At 60.0% G+C, this 26,624-nt stretch overlaps 3 protein-coding genes across 7 annotated transcripts; 2 read left to right on the top strand and 1 right to left on the bottom strand.

Moving 5' to 3' along the window:
• The first annotated feature begins 48 nt into the window (after positions 1-48).
• GALNS (galactosamine (N-acetyl)-6-sulfatase) lies at positions 49-16,050 on the top strand. 5 transcript variants are annotated; one of them, XM_019979779.2, is made up of 14 exons: positions 49-263; positions 3,397-3,520; positions 4,105-4,179; positions 4,459-4,561; positions 6,436-6,579; positions 7,210-7,276; positions 7,518-7,645; positions 7,935-8,074; positions 9,157-9,260; positions 9,495-9,631; positions 10,137-10,239; positions 11,846-11,967; positions 13,285-13,402; positions 15,179-16,050. In XM_019979779.2, exons 1-14 carry the CDS (start codon positions 147-149, stop codon positions 15,263-15,265), a joined length of 1,569 nt encoding a protein of 522 aa, XP_019835338.1. In that variant the 5' UTR covers positions 49-146; the 3' UTR covers positions 15,266-16,050. The 5 variants fall into 5 exon arrangements, with proteins under 5 accessions (XP_019835338.1, XP_070626548.1, XP_070626549.1 ...); XM_070770447.1 differs by lacking the exon at positions 4,459-4,561; XM_070770448.1 differs by lacking the exons at positions 4,459-4,561; positions 6,436-6,579.
• Positions 16,051-16,660: 610 nt separating this feature from the next.
• On the top strand, positions 16,661-19,344 carry APRT (adenine phosphoribosyltransferase). The gene is made up of 5 exons (XM_019979783.2): positions 16,661-16,865; positions 16,972-17,078; positions 18,415-18,548; positions 18,803-18,881; positions 18,984-19,344. Exons 1-5 carry the CDS (start codon positions 16,786-16,788, stop codon positions 19,124-19,126), a joined length of 543 nt encoding a protein of 180 aa, XP_019835342.2. The 5' UTR covers positions 16,661-16,785; the 3' UTR covers positions 19,127-19,344.
• Positions 19,345-19,507: 163 nt separating this feature from the next.
• On the bottom strand, positions 19,508-23,858 carry CDT1 (chromatin licensing and DNA replication factor 1). Its single transcript, XM_019978169.2, has 10 exons — positions 23,537-23,858; positions 22,932-23,057; positions 22,702-22,853; positions 22,035-22,232; positions 21,798-21,943; positions 21,540-21,640; positions 20,994-21,182; positions 20,589-20,741; positions 20,300-20,501; positions 19,508-20,060 (listed from the first exon to the last, which is right to left on the bottom strand). Exons 1-10 carry the CDS (start codon positions 23,765-23,767, stop codon positions 19,897-19,899), a joined length of 1,662 nt encoding a protein of 553 aa, XP_019833728.2. The 5' UTR covers positions 23,768-23,858; the 3' UTR covers positions 19,508-19,896.
• Positions 23,859-26,624: the final 2,766 nt, after the last annotated feature.

Genomic DNA, 26,624 nt, shown 5'->3' with positions numbered 1-26,624 from the left:
CCCAACTCTAGTGTAAGAGCCTTGACCCCGCCCCTCCTGTCACTCAGACATTATGGCCTCGCCCCATCGCCAGGCCGGAAGGACAGCTTGCTTCGCCGGTCAGGTTCCTGCAGCTTCCGGGGTCCGTGGCACTTGGCCTGGTTGCCATGGCGGCGGTTGCTGTGGCGACCAGGTGGTGGCTGCTTCTGGTGCTAAGCGCCGCGGAGCTGGGGGTCGCGCGCGCCCTTCAGCCCCCCAACATCCTGCTCTTGCTCATGGACGACGTGAGTGTCCGCGCGAGCCGGGCTCCGGGGAGGGCTGCTGCGCTCGGCGCGGGGTCGGGGGCAGGGGAAGGGCGGCCAGCGGTGTGGGGGTCATGCCTGGTTCTGCCGTCCGCAGCGTGGCTCTTGAGTGAAGCTGAAGTGAGGTGGGCGTTTGCGGGCCGGACCAGAAGACCTTTCTGCCCTGTGCCTCCACTGCCCCATCCCTGCCCCACACCGCGCAGGAAGGTCTGAGCGGCAGCCCAGACCAACTGTGGTGCTGGCCACGTGAGGACCAGATCTCCAGGACCTCTGCTCACCTGTTGCCCTCCAATTCTCCGGGCGTTGGTAGCAGAAAAAGAGTGCAGAGCTGACTGAGACTCCGGCCTGCCTGTTCTGAAAGTCCCTTCTGCTGTCTTTGCCCTACTGGACCAGAGTTCCTTGATCTGGCTGCTCTGCCTCTGTTGGGATTTCTGGCCAAAGGTCTGGTCTTTGTGGGGTGGTAAAGAACTGAACCAGAGGAATGTCCCCCGTTGAGCATGTGTGTGGCCCCAGGTCACCCTGGTCACTCTGGTGAGCCAAGTCTGGGGATAAACCGAGCTGTTCCCAGCTTCTTTATGACTTGGTCCTCATTCTCCTTCCCAAGAAAGCCAGGAATGTATTTTGGATGAGTGAAATGGAGGTTCCCACACACATTTAGTGTCAGAAGAGTTGCGAGTAAAAATATCTCAAAGTTCCCCCAAAAGGCCAGCAAAGACTCCCAGTAGTCTTTGGACTGAGGCCACGAGCCTCACATTGCTGCTCTACGCTCCTGGCTTGTCAGAATTGCAAGGTTCTGTGTGTGTAAAACTCTCAGATTTCAAACATCTACTATAAGACAAAAACGTAAAATATATTTCATGCAACATTTTTTATTATCAAAGTAATTCTTTGGAATGGGTAGCTTATCCCTTCTGTGGATCTTCCCAACCCAGGAATCAAACCAGGATCTCCTGCATTGCAGGCGGATCCTTTACCAGCTGAGCTACCAGGGAATCCCTAATTCTTTATTACAAAAAGCTAACAACATTCAGATAAGCTAGAAAAGATCGCAGAGCCACCAATATGTAGTGGCTCCTCTCAGAGGTGAGATAGAATGTGTTTCAGTTCAGTCACAGCTGTTCAGACACCTTGGCTCCCAAAGGGGCCCCAAAGCTCCTCTCTTTGGGAGCCCGTCTGATGGCTGGTTAGGAAACTTTGCTTCATAACCAATACGTGGGTCTTGGAAATGCTTGCTGTGTCAGGGTCAGCCTTCTCAGAGCTGAGGTTCCCAGGCAGGAAGGCTGTTTAAGTACTTAAATCATCGAGGCTGAATCAAGCTGAGCCCTTAGCCTCTCCCACTTCTGCCTCTCCTCTCCCCAAGGTGACGGTTCATTAGGAAAGACTGACGCTGCAGGCTTGTTGAGATGGTCGTTTCCTGGATTTATGGAGCTAAAAAAAAACCTGGAAACTTCCCTGGTGGTCCAGTGGCTAAGATTCTGCACTACGAATGCAGGAGGCCTGGGGCTCAATCTCTGGTCAGAGAACTAGATCCCACTTGCCGCAACTAAGAGTTCACATGCCACAGTGAAGACTGAAGATCCTGGGTGCGGCAACTAAGACCTGGCACAGCCAAATAAATAGTTTTTTTTTTTTTAAGAGTTCGAATTCTGCAACAAAGATGGAAGGTCCCATGTACAGCAACTAAGGCCCTGCTCAGCTAAAGCAACAAAACAAAACCTGTGCCCACACCAAGTGTTTCTCTTTGCTTGTTACTGGGGCTGCTGGGTGACAGGCCTAGCGGGTGGCTTCCTGGTCTCTCTTGCATTCTTTGAGTGGTGGAGGGGGACCAATGCTGGGCACATCTTACTCAAGGGGGCTGACCGGGGGACTGTCCACCTGGGTGCCCAGGGTGGGCCCCAGGAACCAGGAACAGTAGGCCAAAAGACCCTGGTGCCCCCACCTCTCCTGTGTCATCTCCTCCTGTGACTCTGGCAGCTGAAGCCCAGAGAAGTTGGGGAGACCTCTGTCCTGGTCAGTGAATGTTAGAAAACAGACTCAAAGCAACTTGAGCATTAGTGGGGAACACAGCTCTCCAGACCAGACAGGCTTCAGGCCCCCAACAGTGCTGTGTCCTCACCCGGCCTCACCCCTACGGTCATCAGGCCTGGGGGTGCCCCCCCGCAGGTCCTCAGACCCAGTGCAGGCCCAGTAGGTATCAGCTCATGGAAGTTCTTAGAAGATGCTGAGTAGCTTTTTTCAGTGGTTCTGGCTCACCTCCGTTCTCTGTGGCTTGTGGGCCGGGGCACAGAGCTCCCTCTTGCCCACCTGGACCCTAGCGCTGTGTGTGTCTCTGTTCTTTACTCGTAAAACAGGACTAAGGAGGCCCCCATGACTCCTGGGAGGTGTGAGGCCGAGCTGTACAAACACCAGCTCTGGGTCCCCACAGTGTCCTGAATCTCCAGGGCTTCCTCCCAAATGTGTCGACGTGGACACATACGTGCGCGCGCACGTGATCATTCCTCATAGCCACGTGTGACACCTGTACTGCCCAGAAGCCCTGAACGTCCCACTAAGGAAAGCAAGGTGGAGGGCAGGAGGGGAACCACAGGGCCGGGGTCCGGTTGCTTTCTGCACAGGTGCAGGCAGGCTGATACGTTTGTGTTCCAGATACAGTTACGTTCACAGGTTCTGAATGGAAAGAAGCTTGCGGGGGGCCTCTGTTCACCCCGGTACTAGGTGGACAGCCCACATTCTGTCCACTGTTGATGAGTGATGGACTCGGGTGTTTTCCTAGGGCTGTTGGGAGTCCTGCTGCTGTGGACATCTGCCCCGTGTCTGGGTGCCGGCCGGCTCGGTTCTCCAGGTGGCAAGCTCAGGAGGGACTGCGGGTCTCGGGGCCTCACTGGGTTGGCTTTGTGGGCCCTCACCGCTGTTTTCAAATCTGAGTTTGCTCCATGGAGTAGGACGGTCTCTGTGTCTGTGTGGAGGACAGAGGAGTCTTGATGCTGGTGCCCTGTGAGCACGTGGGATGGCATCTGCACCGGGGAAGCGGCAGACTGTGTCCTGGCCGTACTTGGGGTACCAGGAGCGGCTCCGGCTGTGTTCTCACCCGACCTCCACATGCTCCTTCCTGCAGATGGGGTGGGGCGACCTGGGGGTGTATGGAGAGCCTTCCAGAGAGACCCCGAATTTGGACCGGATGGCCGTGGAGGGGATGCTCTTCCCGAACTTCTACACGGCCAACCCCCTGTGCTCCCCATGTAAGTCAGGGCCGGCTCAGGCCACTGGGGCGTGGGGGCAGGGGGCACACATGGAACAGGGAGACAGCAGTGAAGTGAGGCAGGGTGGGGGGACCTGCAGACCGGGAGGTGGGATACAGGGGGCAGGCATGGGATGGGGCGGGGGTGTGGAGGGGCAGCCTCGACTCAGGTGTCCATCGAACCCTGATGCTGGGGAGCTCCCAGGATCCACCCCCTGGCGGACATGGGGCCACCAGAGCTGTCAGAGGTCACCAAGGGCTTGGAGCCTGTGGGGACCTTGGCAGCAGCTGTTCATTCACGGAGCTGAGTTCAGCGGCTCGTTCAGGGGAGGCACTGGGCTGGGGAAGTGGTTGTCAGCCAGAAGTGTGGGGGCCCTACAGGTGAGGAGAATCTCTGATCTCAGGATGAGAAGTAATCCTGGTGGGGCTGGCCATGACCCACAGGCTGTCCCAGGAGCTGGAGAGCATGAGGCGGGAGGCTGTGCGCCCACCCGGCTCTCTAGGGGCTTCCGGGACTCAGGTACTGCAGGGCCAGCCTCAGGCTGGACATGTGACACGTGTTTCTGTTGTGTCCCTTCTGTGTAGCCAGGGCAGCTCTGCTCACCGGACGTCTGCCCATCCGCAGCGGCTTCTATACTACCAATGGGCACGCCAGGAACGGTAGGCTCCAGGGCGGGCTCCCTGACCTGGTGGGGTTTCCCATGGTCCTTGGAGGAGGGTGTGTTCCAGAGACCCCGGGGTGGGCCCTCTCCTGAGGTCCAGACCCCCCTCGGGGGGCACATTTGCCCGTCCTACCCCGGTAACAGTGCTGACAGTGAGGTATAGCTGGAAGACCCAAAAAGTGCCCGGGCGGTGCCACCCCCACCAGGGCTATGCCCCTCGATCCTCACGGTGCGTGGCCTCCCTTGCGCGCAGCTCACGGGCTGTGTTGCTCTGCAGCCTACACTCCACAGGAAATAGTGGGGGGCATCCCGGACTCGGAGCTCCTGCTGCCGGCACTGCTGAAGGGAGCTGGCTACGCCAGCAAGATCGTGGGCAAGTGGTGAGTCCCACACCCCGCCAGCCAGCTCTGTGACAAGGCTGGGGTGTTGGCTGCACAGCACCACCAAAGCAGCCCCATTATTGCAAACACATGCCATCACGGAGGACACGTCAGGAGGCTCTGTCTCATGGTGAAACCAGGAAGCAGGCAGGGGTGGAAGGTCATGTGGTTGGGTCATCGGGGTGATGATTAGAGGGCTGTGAGGTGTCTCCTGTCCTGCTCCCCGGGGACACCCCCATGCATGGCCCTGGAGGTTGATGCAGAGGTCGGATGTCCTCTCTTCCCTCTCCTGACCGTTGGACCCCTCAGAGACCAGGCCTGTCTACCTACAGGAAGCCTCCCTTGCTTTTCCAGACCTGACTGTCTCCTTTGCTGCTGCTGTGCTTCAGACCCTCTCCCCTTCAGCCCCCTGGCACGCACCTTCTCAAGCACCTCATCTGTACCTCTTGGGGGCCCCTGCTCCACCTGCTTGTTGTGGCGGCAGGGGGATCTGCAGAAGCCAGGAGAGGAGACTCAGCGAGTCGGGGAGTCTGGAGGCTTCAGGAGCACTTCCTCACTCCTGAGACCAGGCGGAAGCCGTCCTGCTGAGTTGACGAGCTGGGAGAGGGTGGTGGCTGCAGCGCGAAGCCGAAGAGGGCACGAGGGTTGTAGAAGCCTGCATGGCTCCGGCAGAGACGGGAAGGCCCAGGGAGACAGTGGCTGGGCTGCGCCAGGGCTGTACCCACAGAGAGGGAGTGCCTGTGATGACTGGTGCTCCCTGCCCAGCCTGGCAGCTCCACCCTGGTCCAGCAGTCTTCTGTTCATGGTCAGTGACTCCGGGCTGCCCCAGCTGGAGGGGGAACCTGTCCCCATGAGCTCTGGAGGCAGGCGGACTCTGGGGCAGGAAAGGGCATGGCAGGGCCTAGAGAAGCAGCCGGCGTGGACTCAGGGAGGTGGACGGGCTGGGGTCAGGATGGCCCTGGCCAGGATTAGGATGGGCTCTGAGACCTGCAGACAGTGCTGACCCCACAGCTACTCTGGGACCAGCTCTTTGAATCAACAGCTTCACACGAGCTGGACCTTCATGGGTGTTTCTGTTCCGTGAAGGCCGTTTGGGCTGAAGGACTCAGGCCCAGCCCTGCTGTGTAGCTGCGGCCCAGAGAGGAAGCACCTCTAAAGAGAGCTCAGGGCAGAGCCGGTGCGGTGTCCCCTACCCTGCTCCACACAAGGGCTGCAGAGGCCGGCAGCCATCCCTGAGAGGCAGAGTGGGTCAGGACCCACATTGGGGGACCGAGAGGTTTGCTTATAGGCACCCAGACTCCGCTGCTGGCCAGCTCAGCTCTGGCCCTGTCCTGCCCTGGTGCCCTGGCCACATCCATCCTGGCCGAGTGACCAAGCAGCGCGGCGAGCTCATGGTCACCTGGGGTCAGCCTGTGCTTGCGACCCTGCAGACGTGACTCTAGAAGACCTGTCCACTTCCCAGGGTGGGGGCACCTTGCCTGGACGCTGCTTTCCTAAGCCATACCTTCTCAAGAGTCTCTGGCAGAAGGACCCGACGTGGGAAGGGGCCCCTGGGTGGGACCAGGGGGTGGGTCCGAGCACAGCCTCAGGAAACAGCTGGGCTGTCGCCCTGCAGGCATCTCGCCATGTTCTCTTGTTGTCTCCACTGGCTCCTGCCCAGGCATTGAGCACAATCACCAGACCTGGTCCAGGCAGCCCCAGGGTGTGCTCCCCTCTGCTGTTCCTGGGTGGCCAAGGAGGGAAGGGCTGTGGCCTCCGGGTGCCAGACTCAGGGCACCCTGGGCTGGCAGGACCTCGTCTCCTGAGCCTTTCTCCAAAGGCGAGGGTGGTTGCTCTGCGGAGCTCCCTGAAGTGCCCTGGGTTCCTGTCTCCAGGCACCTGGGCCACCGACCTCAGTTCCACCCCCTGAAGCACGGATTCGATGAGTGGTTTGGATCCCCCAACTGTCACTTTGGACCTTACGACAACAAGGCGAGGCCCAACATTCCGGTGTACCGGGATCAGGAGATGGTCGGCAGGTATTGAGTCCTGAGCTCCACTCCACCAGCTCCTGCACACGCCCAGACTTGTCCTGTAAGCCATGGCTGATAAGCGCCCCACCTCAGGGGGCTTCTAACAGTCTCAGGAAATGTGCTGAGAGCCCCAGACGCTTTACTCGGCTTCTAGGGTTCAGGCCCGACCCCTGAAGCGGCCAGGGGGCTGTGTTCCAAATGATCAGCCTCATTCTAATCCACTGTCCAGGGGCCATCAGCTGCAGGACCACCTGTTCTGACCATCGGGCGGCTGCGGGGCGGGGTTTGGGTTCACTTCCCTTTCTTTGTTCCTTTTTATTGTTTGTATTTTGCTGGAGCTTATTACACGTCAGTGCACCACAGAGCTGGGTAGCTCACCCAGCACCACTCCCCTGCACCCCAGAGAAAGGCCCTGTGCCCTCCACAGCCCCGGGGACCCACCCCTTCCTCTCCCAGTCCTGCCTGTCCGCCGGGCAGGGGCGCAGCCTCAGCCCCACCCCGACCTGGTCCCCAGGACCTGGGACCTTCCAGGCTCTGACTTCCTCCAGGAGAGGAAGGGAGACTTATCCAGGAGATAAGGGAGGGGGCTTCCCTGCAGTGAAGGCTGATCTTTGTTTGGGTCTGTACTGTTTTCAGATTTTATGAAGAATTTCCAATTAACCTGAAGACCGGAGAAGCCAACCTCACCCAGATCTATCTGCAGGTGACGGCTGCCAGTGCCACACAGGCTCTGGGCCTGGGAGGGGGTGGTCTTGGGCAGGACGACAGGGCTGGGTGGGCTCCGGGCTGGGGAGTGGGATGGTCTTGGGTGGGGATATTGGGGCTGGGTGGGCTCTGGGCCAGGGAGTAGGGTGGTCTCGGGCAGGGATGATGGTGCTGGGTGGGCCCCGGGCCAGGGAGTGGGGTGGTCTCCGGTGGGGATGACCGTCATCCCTTCTCCTTAGGAGGCACTGGAGTTCATTCAGAGGCAGCAGGCAGCCCACCGCCCCTTCTTTCTCTACTGGGCTGTCGATGCTACACATGCGCCCGTTTACGCCTCCAAGCCTTTCCTGGGCACCAGCCAACGAGGGCGGTGAGCCCTTTGCCCCAGAGACCTGGACCCCTGGGGCGGGAGTGGCGAGGGGGGTGGTCAGCCATGTCTGATCATCTGCAGGGCAGAGTCACTGTCACAAGTGACCATCAGCTGTGGGTGATGAAGCATCTGTGCCTCTTCCAGGGGGTGGACGGAGGGCTTGGCGCTACCCTGATTCCACCTGAGACTGACCCACGTGCCCCTTCCTCTCCATCCCTGAGGTTAGGCTCTGACCGCCCTTGGGTCCTGACGCCGCTGGCCCCCACTGATTGCCCCATTCTTCCCGCAGGTATGGGGACGCCATCCGTGAGCTGGACGATAGCGTCGGGAGGATCCTGCGTCTCCTCCGGGACCTGAGCATCGCAGAGAACACCTTTGTTTTCTTCACGTCTGACAATGGTGCCGCCCTCATTTCTGCGCCCAGACAAGGCAGGTGCCCCAGCAGATGGGGTCCACTTGGGGCCCCTCAGTTCCTGGCCCACTGCAGGCCTGCTCAGAACCCTGAACTCCAGGCCGCTCAGATCTGAGGCTTTTCCACATCGTGGAGGGAGGTTGTTATACCTGGCTTTTCATGGTCCCATAAGGGTTTCACACCCCTGTGGTGACGTGTCTCTAAAAACGCTGGGGGCCCCAGGAGGGCCTGAGTCATTCAGCTCTGTAAGGAGCTGGAAACCCTCCGGGGCTGCGCCTGCATGGGGAGGCCCTGGGAGACCCTGCAGCTGTGAGTCCTGGGCAGAGAGGGGCCCGGGGATGTTCAGCGACAGGACCAGAGCAACTGGCCGAGAAGGAGCTGCAGGGGGGGGGACAGTACGGTGACGACCCGTGTACGCACCTGCAGCTGGAGAAACACGAGGAACAGCTCTTGTCGGCCACTGGCCAGTGACCCTTGCTGGCCCTGTGCCAACCAGCAAGGTGGGCTTTGGGCTGCAGGGAAGGGATGAGCCATGGGGTCGCTGCTGAACATTGCACTACTGCGTTCATCTCCCTGTCCCCCAGGTCCCCAGGGGGCAGGAACCCTCCCTCTGTCACGGGCACTGTTAGCCAGAGCCGGGCTGACCGCCCTCTGCCCAGAGATTCAAGGATCGCCTGCTCAGAGTGGGGCATATCAGAAAGACGGGGTCTGCTCCCCTAGAGCCCAGCGCACAGGAACTGCTTATGCACACTGGTGTTTGAGGGTCCAGCACCTGCCACGCTTGGGGTTCTAACTGTCTCACATTTCACGTCTCACCAACAGTCTACATGCTCTGTGCATCCATGGTCGCTGTCCACAGGGGCACAGCCTTACAACCACAGCTCTAGGTCACAGCCATCTCCAGTCATTCCGACCTTGAACTTGAGGCCTGAACCCCAGGGTTGGTCCTTTGTCTCCAAGGTGGCCTTGGTGCTCAGCACCTCTGAAGGGCCGGGCAGGGAGCCAGGCGGACAGTCATGTCACAAGGTCGAGTGCCCGGCAGGGCATGTGTGACCCTGGGCACTCAGGCACATGGGCTGATGGGCAGCTGTCTCCCCAGGTGGCAGCAACGGGCCCTTTCTGTGCGGGAAGCAGACCACATTTGAAGGTGGGATGCGGGAGCCTGCGATAGCCTGGTGGCCCGGACACATCCCTGCCGGCCAGGTGAGTCAGAGCGGGCCTTGTGCCAGGCCTGTGGTCATCCTGGGGCAAGAAGGCTCTGTCCCCTCCTGGGCTTCTCCCTGTGCTCACCAGGGCACATGTATGTGTCATCGGTCAGGGACTGCCTCTGTTCTCCGTGTGGGATGTAACTGCATGTGTGTGTGTGTGTGTGTGCACGCGTGTATGTGTGCATCTCACTGTGCGCATCTGGGCAGCACAGAACCACATGCATTGCAGGTGAGCCACCAGCTGGGCAGCATCATGGACCTCTTCACCACCAGCCTGTCCCTCGCAGGCCTGGAGCCGCCCAGGGACAGGGCCATCGATGGCCTGGACCTCCTGCCCGCCATGCTGCAGGGCCGCCTGACAGATAGGTAGATATCCTTGCCCAGAGGGAGGTGAGATACAGGGGACTTGGGCGTGAGATGCGTGGTGGGGCCAAGAGGCCTTGCTCCTCCCCACGGTGTCCCTCACCACCCTCTGCTCATGTCCAGCTCCTCCCGGGCGCTGTCCAGTCATTTTCTCCAGCTCAAGACCAACTACTGTTGTGCTCAAACAAAATCAGTTCTCCTGGGTGCTGTGAACAAGTGCAGTTTCTAAAGTGTGAACAGCATAGCTGGAGCAGGTTTACAGCTGGGAGCAGACAGCTTGCTCCCTTTTTTCTGTCTTAAAACCTGCCATGAGAGCTTGTTACTGCAGGGTCAGGGGTTGGGGAGGTGCCGGCCACCATGGCCCTCCCTGCCAGGCCACCTGCCAAGCCCAGGCACCACCCCCTCACTCTGCTGCCAGCCTCCCCAGAACCAAGGATCATGGGCCTGCCGGGGGACCTCCCCTGAAGCCCAGGGACCATTTCTCCTGACCCTGCCGGTCCCCCAACAGGCCGATATTCTATTACCGCGGCAACACGCTGATGGCAGTGACGCTCGGCCAGTACAAGGCCCACTTCTGGACCTGGACTAATTCCTGGGAGGAGTTCAAACAGGTGAGAGGTCTCAGCCCCATGGAGCCTCTTGGGGAGGGCTCCGTGCCCCTGGCCTGGTATCCTGGGAGCCACCTGAGGGTGTCCTGGGTCAGGTACTGGGTGCCAGACTGAGGGAGGAGAAGGGCTGTGCCATGCCTGTCCCCACCAAGTCCCTGACCTCCCCTTGTAGGGTGTCTGATGCCTAGGGGTTGAGGCAGGAAGGAGGGTCTGTGTGTCCACGTGACCTTCTGCATTTATGGACTAAACCCACAAGGTCAGCTCAAGGGCACAACTCTGCTCCCTCTCTCCCTCCTTCTACCCTGCCCTCCAGAAGCCAGCGCTGTGCTGGGCGGGCCTCTCCGCACCCCTCTCTGCCTGGCTGGGCTGCGGTGGTGGCGCTCAGCTGCAATGCCCCTGGGGCAAGGCCTCCCTCCCGTGAGCAGTCGTAAGAGAAAAATCCAGTGCTAATTAGTGGGCTCTTAATTAAATAGCTTATTTGATTTGCATCCAAATTATAATTTGTGTCTTCTATCTAGACTTGGATTCTTCTCCATTAACTGCTCATCTTTTTTACGCTGAACGTAGTTGTTTCTCCCACCATTAAATCCGTTTTGTTCTCCAGCTGGGCTGCTCCCAGAAGGTCAGAGAGTCACCCACTTGGGAACCACCTGGGTGTCCATTCTCGCCGCCCTCAGCAGCTTAGACGGACTTTGGGGTCTATAGCTTGGTGCAGACAATGGAATTTCCCAGGCTCCTCGGCTCCTGCTTTACTGAACAGCAGAATACTTGCTGACTGGCTGGCCAGGAGAGACACATGGGTATTGGGAGGATCGCCTGTCAGAAGGAGCAGGGAGCACCACTGTGTCCCCAGCCCTGGTCAGGATTAACGTGCCCAGTCAGGGCTCCATTCCAGATCCTGTAAACGATGTCCAATGGTGGCTGGAGACCTCTGTCCAGCTGTTTATGGGGCCCTGGGGTCCCAGTCCTTCCGGAGGGTTGCCCTAGCCTCACCTGACTCACCCAGGATAGCAGCAGGCAGTTCCCTGAACTAAGTCAGGGAGCCCCGGGGGGCATCTTCTAGCCTGGGGGCCTCACTGGCACAGGAACCCCATCTCACACGAGCATCAAAGGCTGAACCCAAGGGCAGAGGCCACCCGGAGGGCATGGAGCAGGGCTGGACCCTAAGCCTGGTGGAACAGATGCTCCAACTCCTGTTAAAGGCGGGCGTTGGGATCACCTGTATTTCCTCTGGCTTCAGGTCCGTAGTCCTTCCTCCTTAGCCAGCCAAGGGGTCTCGGACGAATGCTGGTCGCCATGTACCTCATCACTACAAGGCTCACAGGGTGGACGTGAGAAGCTTTGTTCTAGAAGTTAGAATGTAAAAAAAAAAAAAAAGGTAGAATGTGGACTAAAGTATTTTAAAGAGACTCACCCCTCCCCACAGAAAAGTACTGAAACCCTAGGGGACGGTGCTCAGGGCAGGTGGTGCAGCTCTGGGCCGGGTGTGAGAAGGCTCCGTCTGCGGTTCCTGCTGGGCTCGCCGGCTGCTGCCGTCCTGTGACCTGCTCCGCCTCAAGGAGCCCCATAGATCGAGCATTCACTTGCACCCCCCCACCTTTCATTTCAGGGCATTGATTTCTGTCCCGGGCAGAATGTCTCAGGGGTCACCACCCACTCACAGGAGGAGCACACGAAGCTGCCCCTCATCTTCCACCTGGGCCGAGACCCCGGAGAGAGGTTCCCCCTCAGGTGAGCCTGGGGCTTGTGGGGCCCAGGACGCTTGCACAGGTCGGGGAGACTGAGGCTGGAGGTTACAACCAGGCTGAGGCAGCCTGGGAGTCAGTGTGGAGCTGAGACCTGGCAAGAGCAGACCACAGGCCCTGTGCCTACAGGGCCCCAGCAGCCTGATTGCCCCCTGGGGCCACCCAGAGGTCAAGGCCAGTGAGTCACTGGCCCTGCTGTCTTGCACCCCATAGTTTTCCATCTCCTGGGTTTTCCCCTGAGTCACCTCCCAGCACCTGCTTGTTGCTCCCGATGTTTGTTCCGGCCAGGCCATGGTGGAGGTGGGGCACATGATCCCACCCCCGGCAGCCCCAAGGCCTTTAGCCCGCCTCACAGATGAGTAGTGTGGGCCTCCAGGTCTCCAGGTGGGGAATAAGGAGAGACATCGTCTGACCCCACCCTGGATGGCAGGTGTGTGTGTGTGTGTGTGTGTGTGAGAGAGAGAGAGAGGGAGATACGTGACTTCCAATACAAGTGCCTATTAGACGGCAGCGGCGGCAGCAGCGAGCCCTGCCCCTGGCTGTGAGCTAGCTGTGAGCTGGCCAGATGGTGTCTCCTGAAATTCGAGGTCCCAAGGAACATACCTGCCAGTGCCCCCAGGAGACCCCACCATCACTGTCAGGGTCACTGGCCCAAGAAGAGGGCCCAGCGTGGATACCAGGCTCCCCCGGTGGGGAGACCACATGACTTGCATGGGGTGATTTGGGGGACAGAGCTCTGGGCAAGAAGCCCTTGGAGCTGCCACCTGTCTGGGAAGTGTGCAGGGCTGAGCACGAGGTCTCCCAGGTGTCTCCCCCGATGCCGTCACACAGGATCCTGGGGAGACTAGCTGGTAGGACGAGTGCAGCCAACAGAGCAGGACGCCGAGGGCCCAGGAGCCAAGTGGGCTCGGTCAAATCCGCCAGGACCAGTTGCTCCAAGAAAAAGGAGCCTGGGCCAGAGGATTAAAAGGGACCCCGAGAGAGGAAAGAGCCCCCCAGTTCTGGGCAGCACTCCAGGGCTTCCAGCTGAGGAGCAGGTTGAAGAGTCACAGCCACTGTCCTGGGCCCCTGGCTCTGCCTGAACCCTCATTTGCTGGATGGTTTCCTGAGTGCCCACCTCAGGGTGGGCAGGCAGGACAAGGGGGGACCACAGCCCCAGCCTGTCTTCCTGGCAGGTTGCCATATGGTGGCACCTGGAGCAGGACTGTCCCCTCAGTCTCCCCACACCCTGGTCTACCTGAGCGGGCTGCCAGGCTCGCTCTGCCCTTCCCCCACCTCGTGACCTGGTGCCGCTTGCCTGCAGTGTTGCCAGCATCGAGTACCTGGACGCCCTTCGCAGGATCACCCCAGTCGTCCAGCAGCACCAGGAGGCCTTGGTCCCCGGACAGCCCCAGCTCAATGTGTGCAACCGGGCAGTCATGGTGAGTGGTCTGTACGTGGACTGTGGGGGCAGCCCAGGGCTGCGTGTGTGCTGAGCTGTCTGCCTCAGACATGAGCCCCACTTCCCTCCTGCCGCTCTGGCCCCAACCTCACAGGAGCGGCAGAGGGTCTCTTGGCCTCTCTGCAGGAGCAAGACGAGCCAAACCTGTGTGGGATGTGGGTGTGGACCGGCTGGGTGGATGGCTTGGGGTACGGCCAGCCTGTGAGCCCCTCTCCTCACCCACCCCCACCAAACCCTGCTGGAGTTGTGAGGATGGATGTGCAGCCCGAGCTGCTGCCTTGAGCTGGGTGGAGGAGCGGGGACAAGAACTAAAGGACATTGGATGTATTCCCTGGGGGTGAGGAGTGCCGGGGGCAGCTGTCCTTGGGGGTGTCCTGGTCACTGTGGTCCACATCCAGGGCTCACAGGGAAAGATTCGGGGCAGGGGCCAGCAGGGCCTCCCTGTCCCTTAGAAGGACACCAGGCTGGCATTCTGGCCCCTGGACTCAGCAATGGAGCAGAAGGGCCCCGTCTCGGGACCACCGAGGTCCCTCAGGTCCCAGTGGCTGAGAGACCTCCACCCGGGGAAGAGCCCCCGGTGCCCCCTCCAAGCCCATCTTGTCGTCTTGGACATGGTGCTGTCCCCACCCCAGCACACCATCTCCTGTGGGCTGAGTCTCCAGGTAGCGGCCAGGTGGCTCAGAGAATGACAGTACAGCAGATGGGGAGGGGCCAACCTGACAGGCGCTGCCGCCACCTCCTGGGCGTGGCAGGAACTGCCACGGCTCCCAAGTGAGTGAACAGTGGGGGTTGGGCTCAGACTCTGAAGCAAGAGGTTCAGCAAGAGGTTCAGCCACAAGAGGTTCAGCGGCTTACACACATGTGGGCAGCTATATGTGCGCGCCAGTGTGCAAAGCACTCCCCAGCCTCCGTGCTTTGCTCCGCCGAGCTCCTCTGGACCAGCGCGTAGACTCTGGATCGTGTCCTCCGCTCTCAGGACAAGAGCAGCTTGCAGCCCGTCTCCCTAGGGCCTCAACAGACACCCTCCCTGACCCCCAGGCGCACAGGCTTTTGCGTGCACCCAACCCCTTTCTCTGCCCTGCCTCAAAGGTTGGGAACTGCTCCCTTTCCTAAACCTGGCTCTGCCAGGTGGCTGTGCATCCAGAGAGCCACCTGATGGTGTTCAGGGCAGGGGAGACTTGAGCCGTGGTTCTCACAGGCACTGATGCTCCAATTCAGACTCAAGGTCTGAGGGGGGCGAGAGTGGGTGGAGTGACTCTGGGGAGGGCACACTTCCTGTGTTGGGGGACCCAGCAAAGCCACGAAGGCTCCTTCTCAGGGATGTGAATGTCCTGTTGCCAGGAAATCATGGCCACACAAAGCAAGTCTGCGCACGAAGGTGCAGCTGGGCAAGCCTGCAGAGGCACCAAGGCCACCACCTACATAGCTTATGGGGAGAGAGGAGTCTGTCCCACCCCCTCCACCACCTGGGGGCCTGCAGAGGCCATGGTGCTGGGCAGTTAGCAGACTGTCCCCTTCAGTGACAAGCAGGCCATGTTAATTCCGGGTCGCCGCAGGGCAGTGTCTCCTGTGCCAGCCTCGGGCGCAGAGCTGCTTCCAGGCCAGGTGGAGATGAGACAGGTGGTTCCACACCGTGGCATCCATCTGTTGGGATGGGGCAGGTCACAGGCCTGGGCAGGGCATGAGTCTGGATAGTACCTAGTCTGAAAGTGCTTGGAGTAACTGCATGTCCTCTTTCTGAACTTTCATTACCTAGAACTGGGCGCCCCCAGGCTGTGAAAAGTTAGGGAAGTGCCTGACACCCCCGGAGTCTGTCCCGGAGAAGTGCTCCTGGCCCCACTAGCGACAGCCTGGGTTCAGGCCAGGCCCAAGCCCTGGGCTAGGAAGGCTCTGGCCTCAGGGCCCTCGGCTAGAAGAGCACCAACTCCCTCTGCCCTGCCAGCCTGCCAGACGGACGTCGCCTGTAGCCAGCAGCGGTACTTGCCCAAGCCCAGCCCTGGAGTCTCTCGCCAGCTGTCCTGGCCCGCCTGACTGCTGCCTGAGGCCCACAGCAGCCCCTGAACTGGAGGCTACCCGCCTCGTGTTCCCACCCTGCTCCAGCTACCTCATGGCCGCCTCGTCTAGGGTCTGAGTTCTGTCCCTGGACCCAGAGGCTGAGATGCAGCCCCTCGAGGACTGTGGTCCTGGTGTTGAGGCTGCCTTCCCATCCTGTTGCTCCTTGGCGCTGTGCACAGGGCCTCCCCCAGCACCTCCCCCGTGTACCCCACCCCCATGGTGCAGGGGTGTGGTGTGAACATGATGGGGGTGGCCAAGGGCCTTTCTGACCCAGAGCCTCCCTAGTCCAGTGGGGACTGCTGATGCCAGCACCTCCCTTAGACATCTTAGACACTGGGGTTTGTCTGTGCCTCAGAGGTTCCCTGCCTGCCCTCCTTTTGTGGAGTCCAGGGTGGCAAAGCTTGAAGATGAGCCTGAGCCAGCCTGTGCATAGCTTCCAGGGGACCCACCCTAAGGGCCTGTGGGCTACTCCCATGGGGTGGTTTCCGCTCTGCAGGCTGCCCTGCCAACTCTACTGTTAAGATTTGGGGAATGGTGAAGAAAACGGGTTTAGAATAAAGTAACAGGCATTTAGCTTTTTCAAAAAACAAATTCTATTTAGGGAAGGTGGCCCCCTGGGTGCCATGGTGGGGGCTGGAATGGGCCAAATGCCTGGGCTTCCACTTCTGGCTCGCCCCTCTCTCAGCCCTGAGTCTTCTGAACTGCTCCCCTTCAGGCCCTGCTCCGAACCCCTTCTTGCTCCCGTCCTCAGGCACCGGGGACTGGCGGGGAGGCGGGGGTCCTGGGGGGAAGGCCCTCTCGTATGGTTCTGCCAGAGCTCAGCCGAGACCCGCTGGGAGGGAAGGCGAGTGGGCAAGGCCGGTCGGTGCGCGCCACCCAAGGCCTGGGGTCTCGGCCACAGCTGTGCCGAAGACCTGCGGGCACTCTCGGCTCGGCTGAAACTGGGCGAGTATTTCCCCGAAACTCTGGTTGGGCCTGCGTAGACGCTGTACTTCATCAACCCAGACTCACATCTGGGCCCTGCGCGAACGTCCTCGAGGCGGGGACGCTTGTGTTCTGGGCACCAGAAACAAGCGAGCGTCTTAAAACCGACCGTACTTAAGACTCGATGAAATACGGTACCTCCTGCGGGAGGAAGTGGCCCCGCTCCTTGGGGTCCCGCCCCGCCCCCCCCCCCACCGCGCCGGCGCGGAGCTGCTGAGCCTGCCCCTGGCGTCCGGCCCCACCCCCTGGACTCCGCTGCCACTCCGCGCAGGCGCGGAGCCGCCGAGCCGGCCCGTCGTGCCAGCGACACGCGCGGAAGTGGTGATGGCGGATCCTGAGCTGCAGCTGGTGGCGCGGCGCATCCGCAGTTTCCCCGACTTCCCCATCCCGGGCGTGCTGTTCAGGTAACGGGCGGCGGGAGGGACTGACGGGTCCGCGCGGCCAGGGCTGTCGGGACGCGGTGGCCTCTGCGTGGGTCCGGCAGTCACCAAGCCTGTCCTCGCGTGCCAGGGACATCTCGCCCGTCCTGAAGGACCCCACCTCTTTCCGCGCCTCCATCAACCTCCTGGCGAATCACCTGAAAAAGGCCCACGGCGGCAGGATCGACTACATCGCGGGCAAGTGGAGCGGCGGGCGTTCGCTGGGTCCCCGGACCCTCCCCGAGGCTGCGCGTGTCCGCCACGAGGGCGCGGTGTCGAGGGTCCTTTACTCTGGGCAGGGCAGGCTTTGGGAGGGCGGCCGCATTCTGCTTAGGGGAGGGCTTTGATGAGGGGGGAAGGGGGACCTACCAGACGCCCCCAATGAAGTTGTAAGAACAGACCCGTTGCCCTACGCCCACTTAACAATCCAAAGTGGGGCAATAGGCCCCTTCAGCCTGGGAACGGCTTCTTCGGTGGCTGCCGGCGGCGGGCTGAGGACTGCACCCCAGTTTCCTGCCCCAGCCCTGGACAGATGGGGCTCCCAGGCTGACTCCCCAGGGCCAAACATGCTTGCTTGTTCTTGTACTGCTGCCTATAGAGCGCCTGCCCTGTGCCAGGCCTTGTACCAAGTGGAGGGTTTTAGGAAAACCCAGAAGATCCGAGGGAGAAGGCAATGGCAACCCATGGGTGAAGGAGCCTGGTAGGCTGCAGTCCATGGGGTTGGGAAGAGTCGGATACGATTGAGCAACTTCACTTTCACTTTCACTCATTGGAGAAGGAAATGGCAACCCACTCCAGTGTTCTTGCCTGGAGAATCCCAGGGATGGGGGAGCCTGGTGGGCTGCCGTCTATGGGGTCGCAGAGTCGGACACAACTGAAGTGACTTAGCAGCAGCAGCAGCAGCAGATCCGAGAAGACCCTGTCAGGTCATGTGTCTTCTTGAGAGCCCCATGTCTAACCATCACTAGATTCCTGAATACCCCGAGGGGCCAACTGCTGGGCCCTGGAACTGGGAGGGGCTCTGGCTAGCAGAGGTGGTCTTTCCTCCAGAAGCCTCCCTCCCTAGCCAAAACTCCCACGTGGGGAGGAGACCCTGAGCTCCCCCAGAAGGGCTCAGTCCATCCCCGAGGTGGCCCGTGCAGTCACAGCCTCTCCTGGACTTGAAGTTCCTAGGGCAGATGCTGAGCCATCTGCAAAGGGCATTTCAGGTACCACCAGCCAGTGGTGAGCAGCTGAACTTTGGAGAGAGGTCAGGTGACTTACCCCAGGCCACAGGGCTATTTACATGGCTGTATGGAGTGGCCCCTGCCCAGCTCCTGACCTCTTGCTCTCCAGCACACAGCAGTCCTGGGGTGATAGGGGAATCTGTCAACGTCCCCGAAGTGGATGGGTGGTGTTGGTCTTTCACCTGGAGCCCACGAGGCCATGTGTCCTGTGTCACGATGGTTACGTGTCACTGTCCAGCCCTAACTACGGGGACTGCAATGCTGCTGTAGTACACGGCTTTCCCCAACACCCCAGGTCTCGCCAACAGGCCTAGACTCACGCGGTTTCCTGTTTGGTCCATCCCTGGCCCAGGAGCTGGGTTTGGGCTGCATTCTCATCCGCAAGCGAGGGAAGCTGCCAGGCCCCACCGTGTGCGCCTCATATGCGTTGGAATACGGGAAGGTGAGAAGGCCGGGGGGTGCCTCTGTGGACCGTGCATTTCCAAAAGGAAAGCCATGGACTCCAGTGGAGCCACTGTGGTTGTAGTGAACATGGGAGCTCAGAGAGGCTGAGGAGCTGGGCCAGATTGACACAGCCAAGAGATAGGGTGGGTTAGAACTGGGCCTAGGAGGTGGCGCTTATTAGTTCCCCAGCTCTGTGTACCAAGGCCGTTTTTTGGGGACACTTGTAGGTCACATGTCCACTTTACTTTGCAGGGTGAACTGGAGATCCAGAGAGATGCCCTGGAACCAGGGCAGAAGGTGGTGGTTGTGGACGACCTGCTTGCCACTGGTGGTGAGGGTCTTTCCCAGCAGTGGGCCTGGTGTCCGGGTGGGAACAGGCTTCAGCTCTAGTCTCCTAGGGGCTGTCTCCATGGTCCCTTTCTTCCCCCACCAGGAACCATGTGTGCAGCCTGTGAGCTGCTGGGCCAGCTGCGGGCTGAGGTGCTGGAGTGTGTAAGCCTGGTGGAGCTGACCTCACTGAAGGGCAGGGAGAAGCTGGGGGCTGTGCCCTTCTTCTCCCTCCTGCAGTACGAGTGACCCCAGCCCCAAGCCACCTGAAAGAAGAGAGGACCAGCATGGGCAGATGCAGCAACCCCCACTGGCCACCAGGGGGCACTGGCTTCTCACCTGGTCTGTGGCTGAGTGACTTTCTTCAGGGTGGGGCTGCCCCGGAGGCCCTGCTGAGGCTCTGGAACCCCCGAGGCCAGGAGCTGCCTGCTGATTGATAATGGAATGAGAATAAACAACTTTCTAGAGCAGAGTTTACTTCCCAGCGACGGGGTGAAACGGCCCAGTAAGCAGGCTGGGCACTTTCTGATGTTAGCATTTGGTGGTTCTCAAGCCCTGTGAGCTGTCTGCACGCACAGGGGCACCCCAACTTGCCTTCCCCTGTTGCTGTAACTCATCACACAAACATGCTTACTTCCAACAACTTTATCTGACAGTCTAGAGACCAAATACAAGATCCAGGGCATGGGAGGGCACAGCTGCTTCCTCCTGGAGGCTGCAGGGAGACTCAATCTCAGATTCTGCATAGGCCTCCCTCTGTGGGAACATGTGTGATACTGGGTCCTCCAGGAGCCCCTGTGGGCCCCCAAGAGGGTAACTCTGGCTGTCACACTACCCTCCCCCACCCCCCCTTTTCCCTGCATCCTGTATACAAGGCAAGGGGCCTCCACCAGAGACCCTCTAGCTCAGCAGCCTGAGCCCAGGCCAGCCTGGCCCTCATGAGACTCAGGACAGGGACAGCAAAGTGCATCATTTTCCAAAAGGGAGTAAGACACAGGCCAGGCACATGTCCACTGGGCTCACAGTGTCTCCTCTGCACGGGCCAGGTGGGCCAGCTGCTCCATGACACCTGCCAGGTCGGCGGCCTTGTCCAGTTTGACGTAAGTGTCCGTGCGGATGCGGTGGAGGCTGAGCCAGTCAGGCAGCAGCTCAGAGAGGAGCTGCAGGTGCTTCTCCATCTCCCCTGCAGAGAGAGGGGAGCATGAGGCTGGGTGCCAGGACCCTGTCAAACCTCCCATAACAAGACAGGAGAAGATGCCACAGTGACCCCGCAGCCTCACCCAGCAGCTCATGCTCCCACAGAGACCCCACCATGGGCTGCCCTGCCTCGAGGGACCAGAGGCCTTGAAAGAACAGGCAAGTCCCGTGGGGCCTCAGGAGGTAACCCCAAGGGTACGGTGCCCACCCTCACTCCACACTCACCAGGGCTCATGGCTGCTCGGTAGCTGCCCACCATCCTGGCACAGGCCACCTCCATGGTAAGCGCTGGCTTGCGCTCCGACACAAACACGCCGCGCAGCACCCGAGCCAGCTCGGGCAGCCGCTCGAGCCGCTGCAGCCGCTGCTCCTGCTCTGGGCGCCGTGTCATCTGTGCCAGCTGCTTCTGCGCCTCCTTGGCCCGGATCTGAGGTGGGCATGGGTGTTCAGGGGCCTGTTCCTCTCTTACACACACACCCCACACCCATCCACCATAGAAACGCTGAACACTCACTCGCTCCAGCAGGGCCTGGGACACCCCTTTCAGGGCAGAAGGCGGGGCAGCAGGTGGAGTGGCTGGCGGGGTGGCTGGCTGTGCCAGGCTGGGGGACCTGGGGCTGCTAGGCTCAGCTGTGCGCTGGGCCAGGTCACTCAGGGCCTTCTCCATCTGGGACAAATACGAAGGGAGAGGTCAGAAGCCTCCCCCGTCCAGCTGCAGGGGAGCCCGCAGGAGCCCTGTATCCAGCCCAGGTTCATTCCAGCACATCCAGGGCCCATGCTCGCCTGCGCAGGGCAGTGCCTGCTGGTGGGTGGTGCTCCACAGTGGGAAGGGCACGTCCGCCCACTCTGAGGCCTATGGCCAAAGGTGGAGCCTGTCACACACCAACATGGGGGTCAGGCCGTTCCACCCCAGCCTTACCCTGGGTGACATCAGGCTACGGGCACGGGCCAGGACCTCCTGGGCGGTGGTCAGCTTCTCCACAGCGGGCGGCTGGGGCAGCTCAGCTGGCTCGATGTCAGGCACCCCATCCACATTGAAGCGGGGGTGCCAGCGTGTCAGCTGGTCCTCTGGCACCTCCATGGGGGGGTTCAGGGAGGCCAGGAAGGCCTATGTGAGAAGAGGGGCCAGCTGGTGACCCTGGGCACATCTGCCCAGTTCCTGTCCCAGCTAAGCAATGGGCAAGTTACTTCACCTCTGAGCTGCAGGGGCTCAGCTAGGCTGGGGGCAAAGCAAAGAGCACCCAGAAGCATCTCTGGGACTCTTCCCAAGCCTCCGGGGGCCAGAGGCTGCAGCCCTGAGTTCCCAGTTTGCCCAGCCCTACAGCCACCCATGTGTAGAAGACAGCCAGGGAGAACAGTTAGAAGAACTCTAGGATTCAGCCTTGGGAGGAGCCCATTGCCTGTGGATCTGATGCGACTGCAATAGCAGGGACAACTGAGCACTGAAGCTGGGGCACCTGCTCACCCTGTGATGCTCCCGAACTCGGGCCACCAGGTTCTGGCTGAAGACCTGGCGCCGCTGCAGCAGGCGCGACGCTGTGAGCTGGGGGGCTGCACTGCCAGCCTCTGCAGGAAGAGTCAGGGCCTGAGCCCCGGGGCCAGGCCTACCCAGTCACCCAGCCCACACCTGTGGGTCTCAGATGAGGCCCAGTGCCTGCCACCTCACACCCATGCTCAAAGCAGGCAGTGTCCCAGTCAGGAACCTGAGGCCTGGTACACTCACGCTGGTCCAGCAGCGGCTCGATGGTGAGCTGGTAATCGGACCTTTTGATGCCATCCTTGAAAGTGGGGACGAAGCGCTCCTGGCGGAAGTGGTAGGAGCCGGGGTACACAGTTTTGATCTGGCCCACATTGCGCTCCTCAAAGCGTCTGTGGGATGAGGGTGCAGGGGTCAGAAAGCCGGGGCCAGAGGGCACACAGACTTCAAGGGCAGGACGAGGCCCTGGCCCACCCCGCTCACTTGCGCATCATGTCCTGGACGCCCTGCTTGACTTTGGCGAAGGTCACGGTCTCGGAGCGATTGTAGAGCATGCCCACGATGGTGTCCATGCTGCGGAACATCTCGGCCAGCACCTGGTACTTGTAGGGCAGCACAAGGCCCGGGAGCCCCGGCTGGGCCAGGGCATGGAAGCGCTGGTAGGCTGGCATCTGCTCTCCACTGCCAGGGAGGGAGCAGGGCTGTGAGAGAAGCACCAGACCCACCCCCTCCAGCGCTCAACGGCGGGCAGAATGGTGGGGGAGAACCCAGAGCTGCCCCAGGATACACTATACTCCAGTTTACAAAGCCCCAACATGCCTCCCTGGCACGACGAAGGGACAGAGACAAAAGCATGGCTTCAAACCCAGCTGTCACCCAGGGAGGTCCGCGACCACCTCCAGCCCTGGCTTCCTTGCCTCTAAGAGGCATATGATAACCACATGACCTGGGGGTGGAAGATAGCATGCAGCCGGGCAAAAGGTACCCAGTAACTTTTGCCCGGCTCTGACAGACAGAAGCTGAGACCTGTGGACTATGCTGACCCCCTTGGAAGGAGCAATCCTGTCCCCCTACACCCAGCTCAGCCCAGCTTCATCAGGCCTCCCATCAGCTTACCCTTTCCTGGGGTGCCTAGCCACTCAGGACTCACCATGGCTCCTCCAGGCGTCCCTCATCCTCTGGAGCGCTGGGTTCCCCAGCATCCTTCTGTGCACTTGCTTTCAGCTCCTGGAACCGTGCCCCCAGCTCCTGTGCCCGCTGCAGGCACGACTTGAGCTCAGATAAGGTGACCTTTGAAGGGACCTGTGGACACAGGGTTCCTCAGCCCGCCTGTCAGCCCACTCTAGTCCACCTACCCTCCCCTCGGTCCAGCCTCCTCACCTTGTTTTCCTGGGCTGCCAAGCAGGGTCGCCCACCAGCTGAGCGGGCAGCCTTCTTTGTCTCCTTGCTCTGGGGAGAAGGGTGCTCTGGGGAGCCACGGGCAGCCGGGGAACTGGGGCCAGAGACCTGATGGGAAGGACCCCAAAGGTGATGAAACCACAAGACCCTGGGGTGCACCGTCTCCCAGAAAGCGTCTCTCCAGTCCCCTCAATTAACCAGTAAACACCCACTCACAGACAGGTCGAATCATCCAGGCCCGACCCCTGGCCAGTCTTGCAGACGAGCCTGGTGTTAACCAGCCCGCTGGCCCTCTTCCAACATCGGTCAGACCCGGCCGGCATCCCCGCATCTCGGACGTCCTCTGGAAGGGAGGACCCCGCCTGCCAGGTGCACGTGACCTGGCCCAGCCCCTCCTCCCACTGGGGGTGGATCTAGGTTCACCCCGGGCTTCCAGGCCACCTGTCGGTGCCCTCCTCCGGGGCTGCTCTCTCCAGCAGCCCCGCCTCCTTCCCGCCCGGCACCAATCCCCTCTCCACGGGTTCCCTCCCGTCTGTCCGTCACCCCGGCCTCAGTTTCCCCCTCCCCTCCGCGCCCCGCGCTCTTACCGCGTCAGCCGACAGCTTCAGCCTCTTGCGCGCGGGCGGCACACGCTCGTCGCGCGTGGGCTCGGCAGGCGGGCGGGTGCGTTTGCGGCTGCTGCCGGGACCCGGAGCCGCGGCGCAGGGCGCGGACTTGGCGGGGCTCGGGGTGCGCCACGCCGGCTTGGCGCGCGGCAGCGTGGCGCTGCCCCCGGGACGGCGGCGCGCAAAGAAGTCGGTGAGGCGGCGCTGCGCCATGGCGGGAGCGGCGGGATCTGGAGCAGCAGGAGCACCGTGGTGGGCCGGCGGACGGAAGTGGAGCTGCGCTTCCCGCGGATTTTCGCGCCGCGCCCTGGCTCCGCCCCCGCCATGGGCGGGACCATCGGCACCTCGGCCAGGGGAGTTGGCGCGAAATAGACGCTCCGGGGCGCATGCGCGGTGGTTCTCTCGCGCCGCTCTGGCTTGGGCTGCGCCTCCCGCGCATGCGCCACTGGGAGGGCCTGGGGACGTTGGCTGTCCCCCTGCTATCTTCCAGGCCGTGGCCGGGTCTGCGCGAGTGGGCGCCAAGCTAGTGCTGTCCTGGCAAAGAGGGAAATGGTACGCTGCTTCCAGCGGAAATTTAAGCTAATACGGTGCAGTAAAGCTGGCATCAGGCTGCTCGGACCTGGAGGGTGCTGTGCATGTGGGAGGCGCATCCTGGGCCAGGCCTGAGGCTCAGTGTGTGGACCCGGACCCTGAGGCAGCGGGGGTGCGCCTCTCTGACCGAAACCACTGAATCGCACACTTCTTTAAGGGTGAACGTGATTATCGGGCTATCTGGCAGGTTCCGTGTCTGTGGAATTCCCATCATAGAAGAATGCAGTTAGCCCGGTCCTGAAGTCTGACCGCAGGTCTGGGAGGAAACTAAATCACAAGGGTTGTCTTTGGGAGGGGGTGAAAACTGAGACTAGACTGGCGTTTTACTTTGCCATCTTTGCCAAGTTTTGTGTAAAGAGTGTGAATTGTGCCTTTAGAAAAGTTAAAGGAACAGAAACATCTGTCGGGCTGCTGTTTGCAAAATGACGAGATTGATAAAGTTGGGAGCCCCCGAGACAGGTGGATATAGAAGCATCGTTTCCCGTATGTAATAAAGGGTGTCCGCAACTAGATCCGTAGTTTGTTAACAGACAGGAGCAAGCTATTCGTGGGCCGAGGCTATAAGGCTACATTTTGCTACACGTTTGTTTTGGTGTGTGTATTCGTGTCACCCAATAAAAATTTTTTAATTTACTTTATTGAAATACAGTTGCTTTACAGTGTTGAGTTAATGTCTGCTGTATAGCACGGTGATATTTTACACACACACACACACACACATATATATATACACCCTGGAGAGTAGGCATTTGGGGGTGACTTTAACCCTGGGGCCAGTTACTTCTCAAGAGAACTGCCCACCCACCTGCAGTGATGGAGTGTGTCAGCCCTCCCCTACATGGCCCTCTGGTCTGAGGGGCAGCTGAGCCAATCAGAACCTCTTCTGGGACCCAGGACTCTGGAGTTGGAATCCCCTCTGTCTTCTCTGGTGGCAAAAAGTGAGATGGAGGAGGACCGCCACCTTCACCATGTGCGTAGAGACAGAGTAAGGGCCTTGTGGCCCCAGAGAAGAACTAACTCAGATTGTTATTCTTTTCATTTTGATCTCTTGTGAGGCCCACGTTTTCTGAGGTAGCCTCGATTCCGTCCCACACACCCGCCTCTTTAGCTTAAAGTGCCAGGTGGATTTCTATTTCTCCCAACCCAAGGAGTCTTGGGGCTTCCCAGGTGGCGCAGTGGTAAAGAATCCACCTGCCAATGCAGGAGATGCGGATTCAGTCCCTGGGTTGGGAAGATCCCCTTCTGTGACAAGGTTCCTCTGACATGTCAGGTTAGTTTGTAGGTGTGGAATGCTCAGAGAGGACAGTCTGGCTGAAATGCTTGGGCAAGAGAGACCAAATGGCAGAGGGGCCAGGGTCCTTGTCTGTGGATGTTTACCCTGCAGAAACTTGGAGATCTGGGACTGTGCCTTCAGTCATTTGGTCAACCAGTGTTTATTGAGTGACGAAGGACCACAAGGAGAAGGGACTCAGGCATTGAATATTAATGACCAAAGTGTGTGTGATTACCACGTGCCGGGTCTAGTCCTGAGAGCTTTATATATACTGCTACATCTGACGCACACAGCTACCTAGGACATAGATTCTACAGATATGCCCATTTCATGGATATGAAGACTGAGATCAGAGAGGCTGAGCCACTTGTTTCAGGTCACAGACCCTGCAAGAGACCGAACTGAAATTCAAACCCATGCCCCCACTGCTGGCCAGCCCACCCATCTGAGGTGAGCCAGAGCCTGTGCCCACCCAGGTGATCCCCATCCCTGACTGGAATGACTTAGTTTGGTCCCTCCACCAGCTCCTTGAGAGGCCTGTGGGCTTAATCTCTGTCAGCCAGGCCTGTTCTGGATCTACATACAGGAACATCACTGGTTGTGGGCTGACCTAAACTTTCAACCTGGAGGTTGGCCAAGGGGACTGCTGTGGTCTCCAGTTTGCTTTTCCTGCAGAATTCCTCAGCCCAGGGTTTGGTCTCATCAGGCCACAAGCTGAAGTTTACAGACTCCGGCAATCTGGTGCTTCACTCCCTCCATCACTGTGCCCTGGTCCCAGACAGCATCCCCAATGTGAGGCTGGATGTTCTTCATATGCTTTGACCAAAACAGCTCATCACAGCAAATTGGACGTGGAGCAGCTGTAAGAATCCAGCCACCTCCTATTCAACCAGACTTTAAAGTGACTGACAAAAAGCAAAAGAATGCCACTCTTCCACTAACATTTTTTGTCTTGGGAAGTACAACTCATTTTCATTTTTTTAAAGTGTGGGTCCATCACTGTTATTTTTAATGATTTAATACGTAGGCTTTTAAAGCCTCTTTTAATATGGCAAATATTGATAGCTATAACCCACATCAACAAAAGCCCCTAGGGGGTCCTCAGTAATTTTTAGGGGTGTACAGCTGGGGTCTGAATGGGTGAAGGATCTTCAGTCAAACAGCCCAAGTGGAATCTGGCTATGTGACTCCACACAGGTGGCTGCA

This window comes from Bos indicus, chromosome 18, assembly GCF_029378745.1.
Source record: "Bos indicus isolate NIAB-ARS_2022 breed Sahiwal x Tharparkar chromosome 18, NIAB-ARS_B.indTharparkar_mat_pri_1.0, whole genome shotgun sequence".
NCBI lineage: Eukaryota > Metazoa > Chordata > Mammalia > Artiodactyla > Bovidae > Bos > Bos indicus.
Note: the sequence above shows the minus strand (reverse complement) of the source record. Positions and strands in the feature narration are given on the sequence as shown.

Coding starts and splice junctions, on each gene's coding strand:
- CDT1 (XM_019978169.2), bottom strand. CDS start 23,767: ATGGCGCAGCGCCGCCTCACCGACTTCTTTGCGCGCCGCCGTCCCGGG. Junction 21,944..22,034: donor GTCCAGGACATGATGCGCAA/GTGAGCGGGGTG, acceptor CTCATCCCACAG/ACGCTTTGAGGAGCGCAATG. Junction 21,183..21,539: donor GAGTTCGGGAGCATCACAGG/GTGAGCAGGTGC, acceptor CTTCTCACATAG/GCCTTCCTGGCCTCCCTGAA.
- GALNS (XM_019979779.2), top strand. CDS start 147: ATGGCGGCGGTTGCTGTGGCGACCAGGTGGTGGCTGCTTCTGGTGCTA. Junction 4,180..4,458: donor CAATGGGCACGCCAGGAACG/GTAGGCTCCAGG, acceptor GTTGCTCTGCAG/CCTACACTCCACAGGAAATA. Junction 8,075..9,156: donor CATTTCTGCGCCCAGACAAG/GCAGGTGCCCCA, acceptor CTGTCTCCCCAG/GTGGCAGCAACGGGCCCTTT.
- APRT (XM_019979783.2), top strand. CDS start 16,786: ATGGCGGATCCTGAGCTGCAGCTGGTGGCGCGGCGCATCCGCAGTTTC. Junction 18,549..18,802: donor ATGCGTTGGAATACGGGAAG/GTGAGAAGGCCG, acceptor TTTACTTTGCAG/GGTGAACTGGAGATCCAGAG. Junction 18,882..18,983: donor CGACCTGCTTGCCACTGGTG/GTGAGGGTCTTT, acceptor TTCCCCCACCAG/GAACCATGTGTGCAGCCTGT.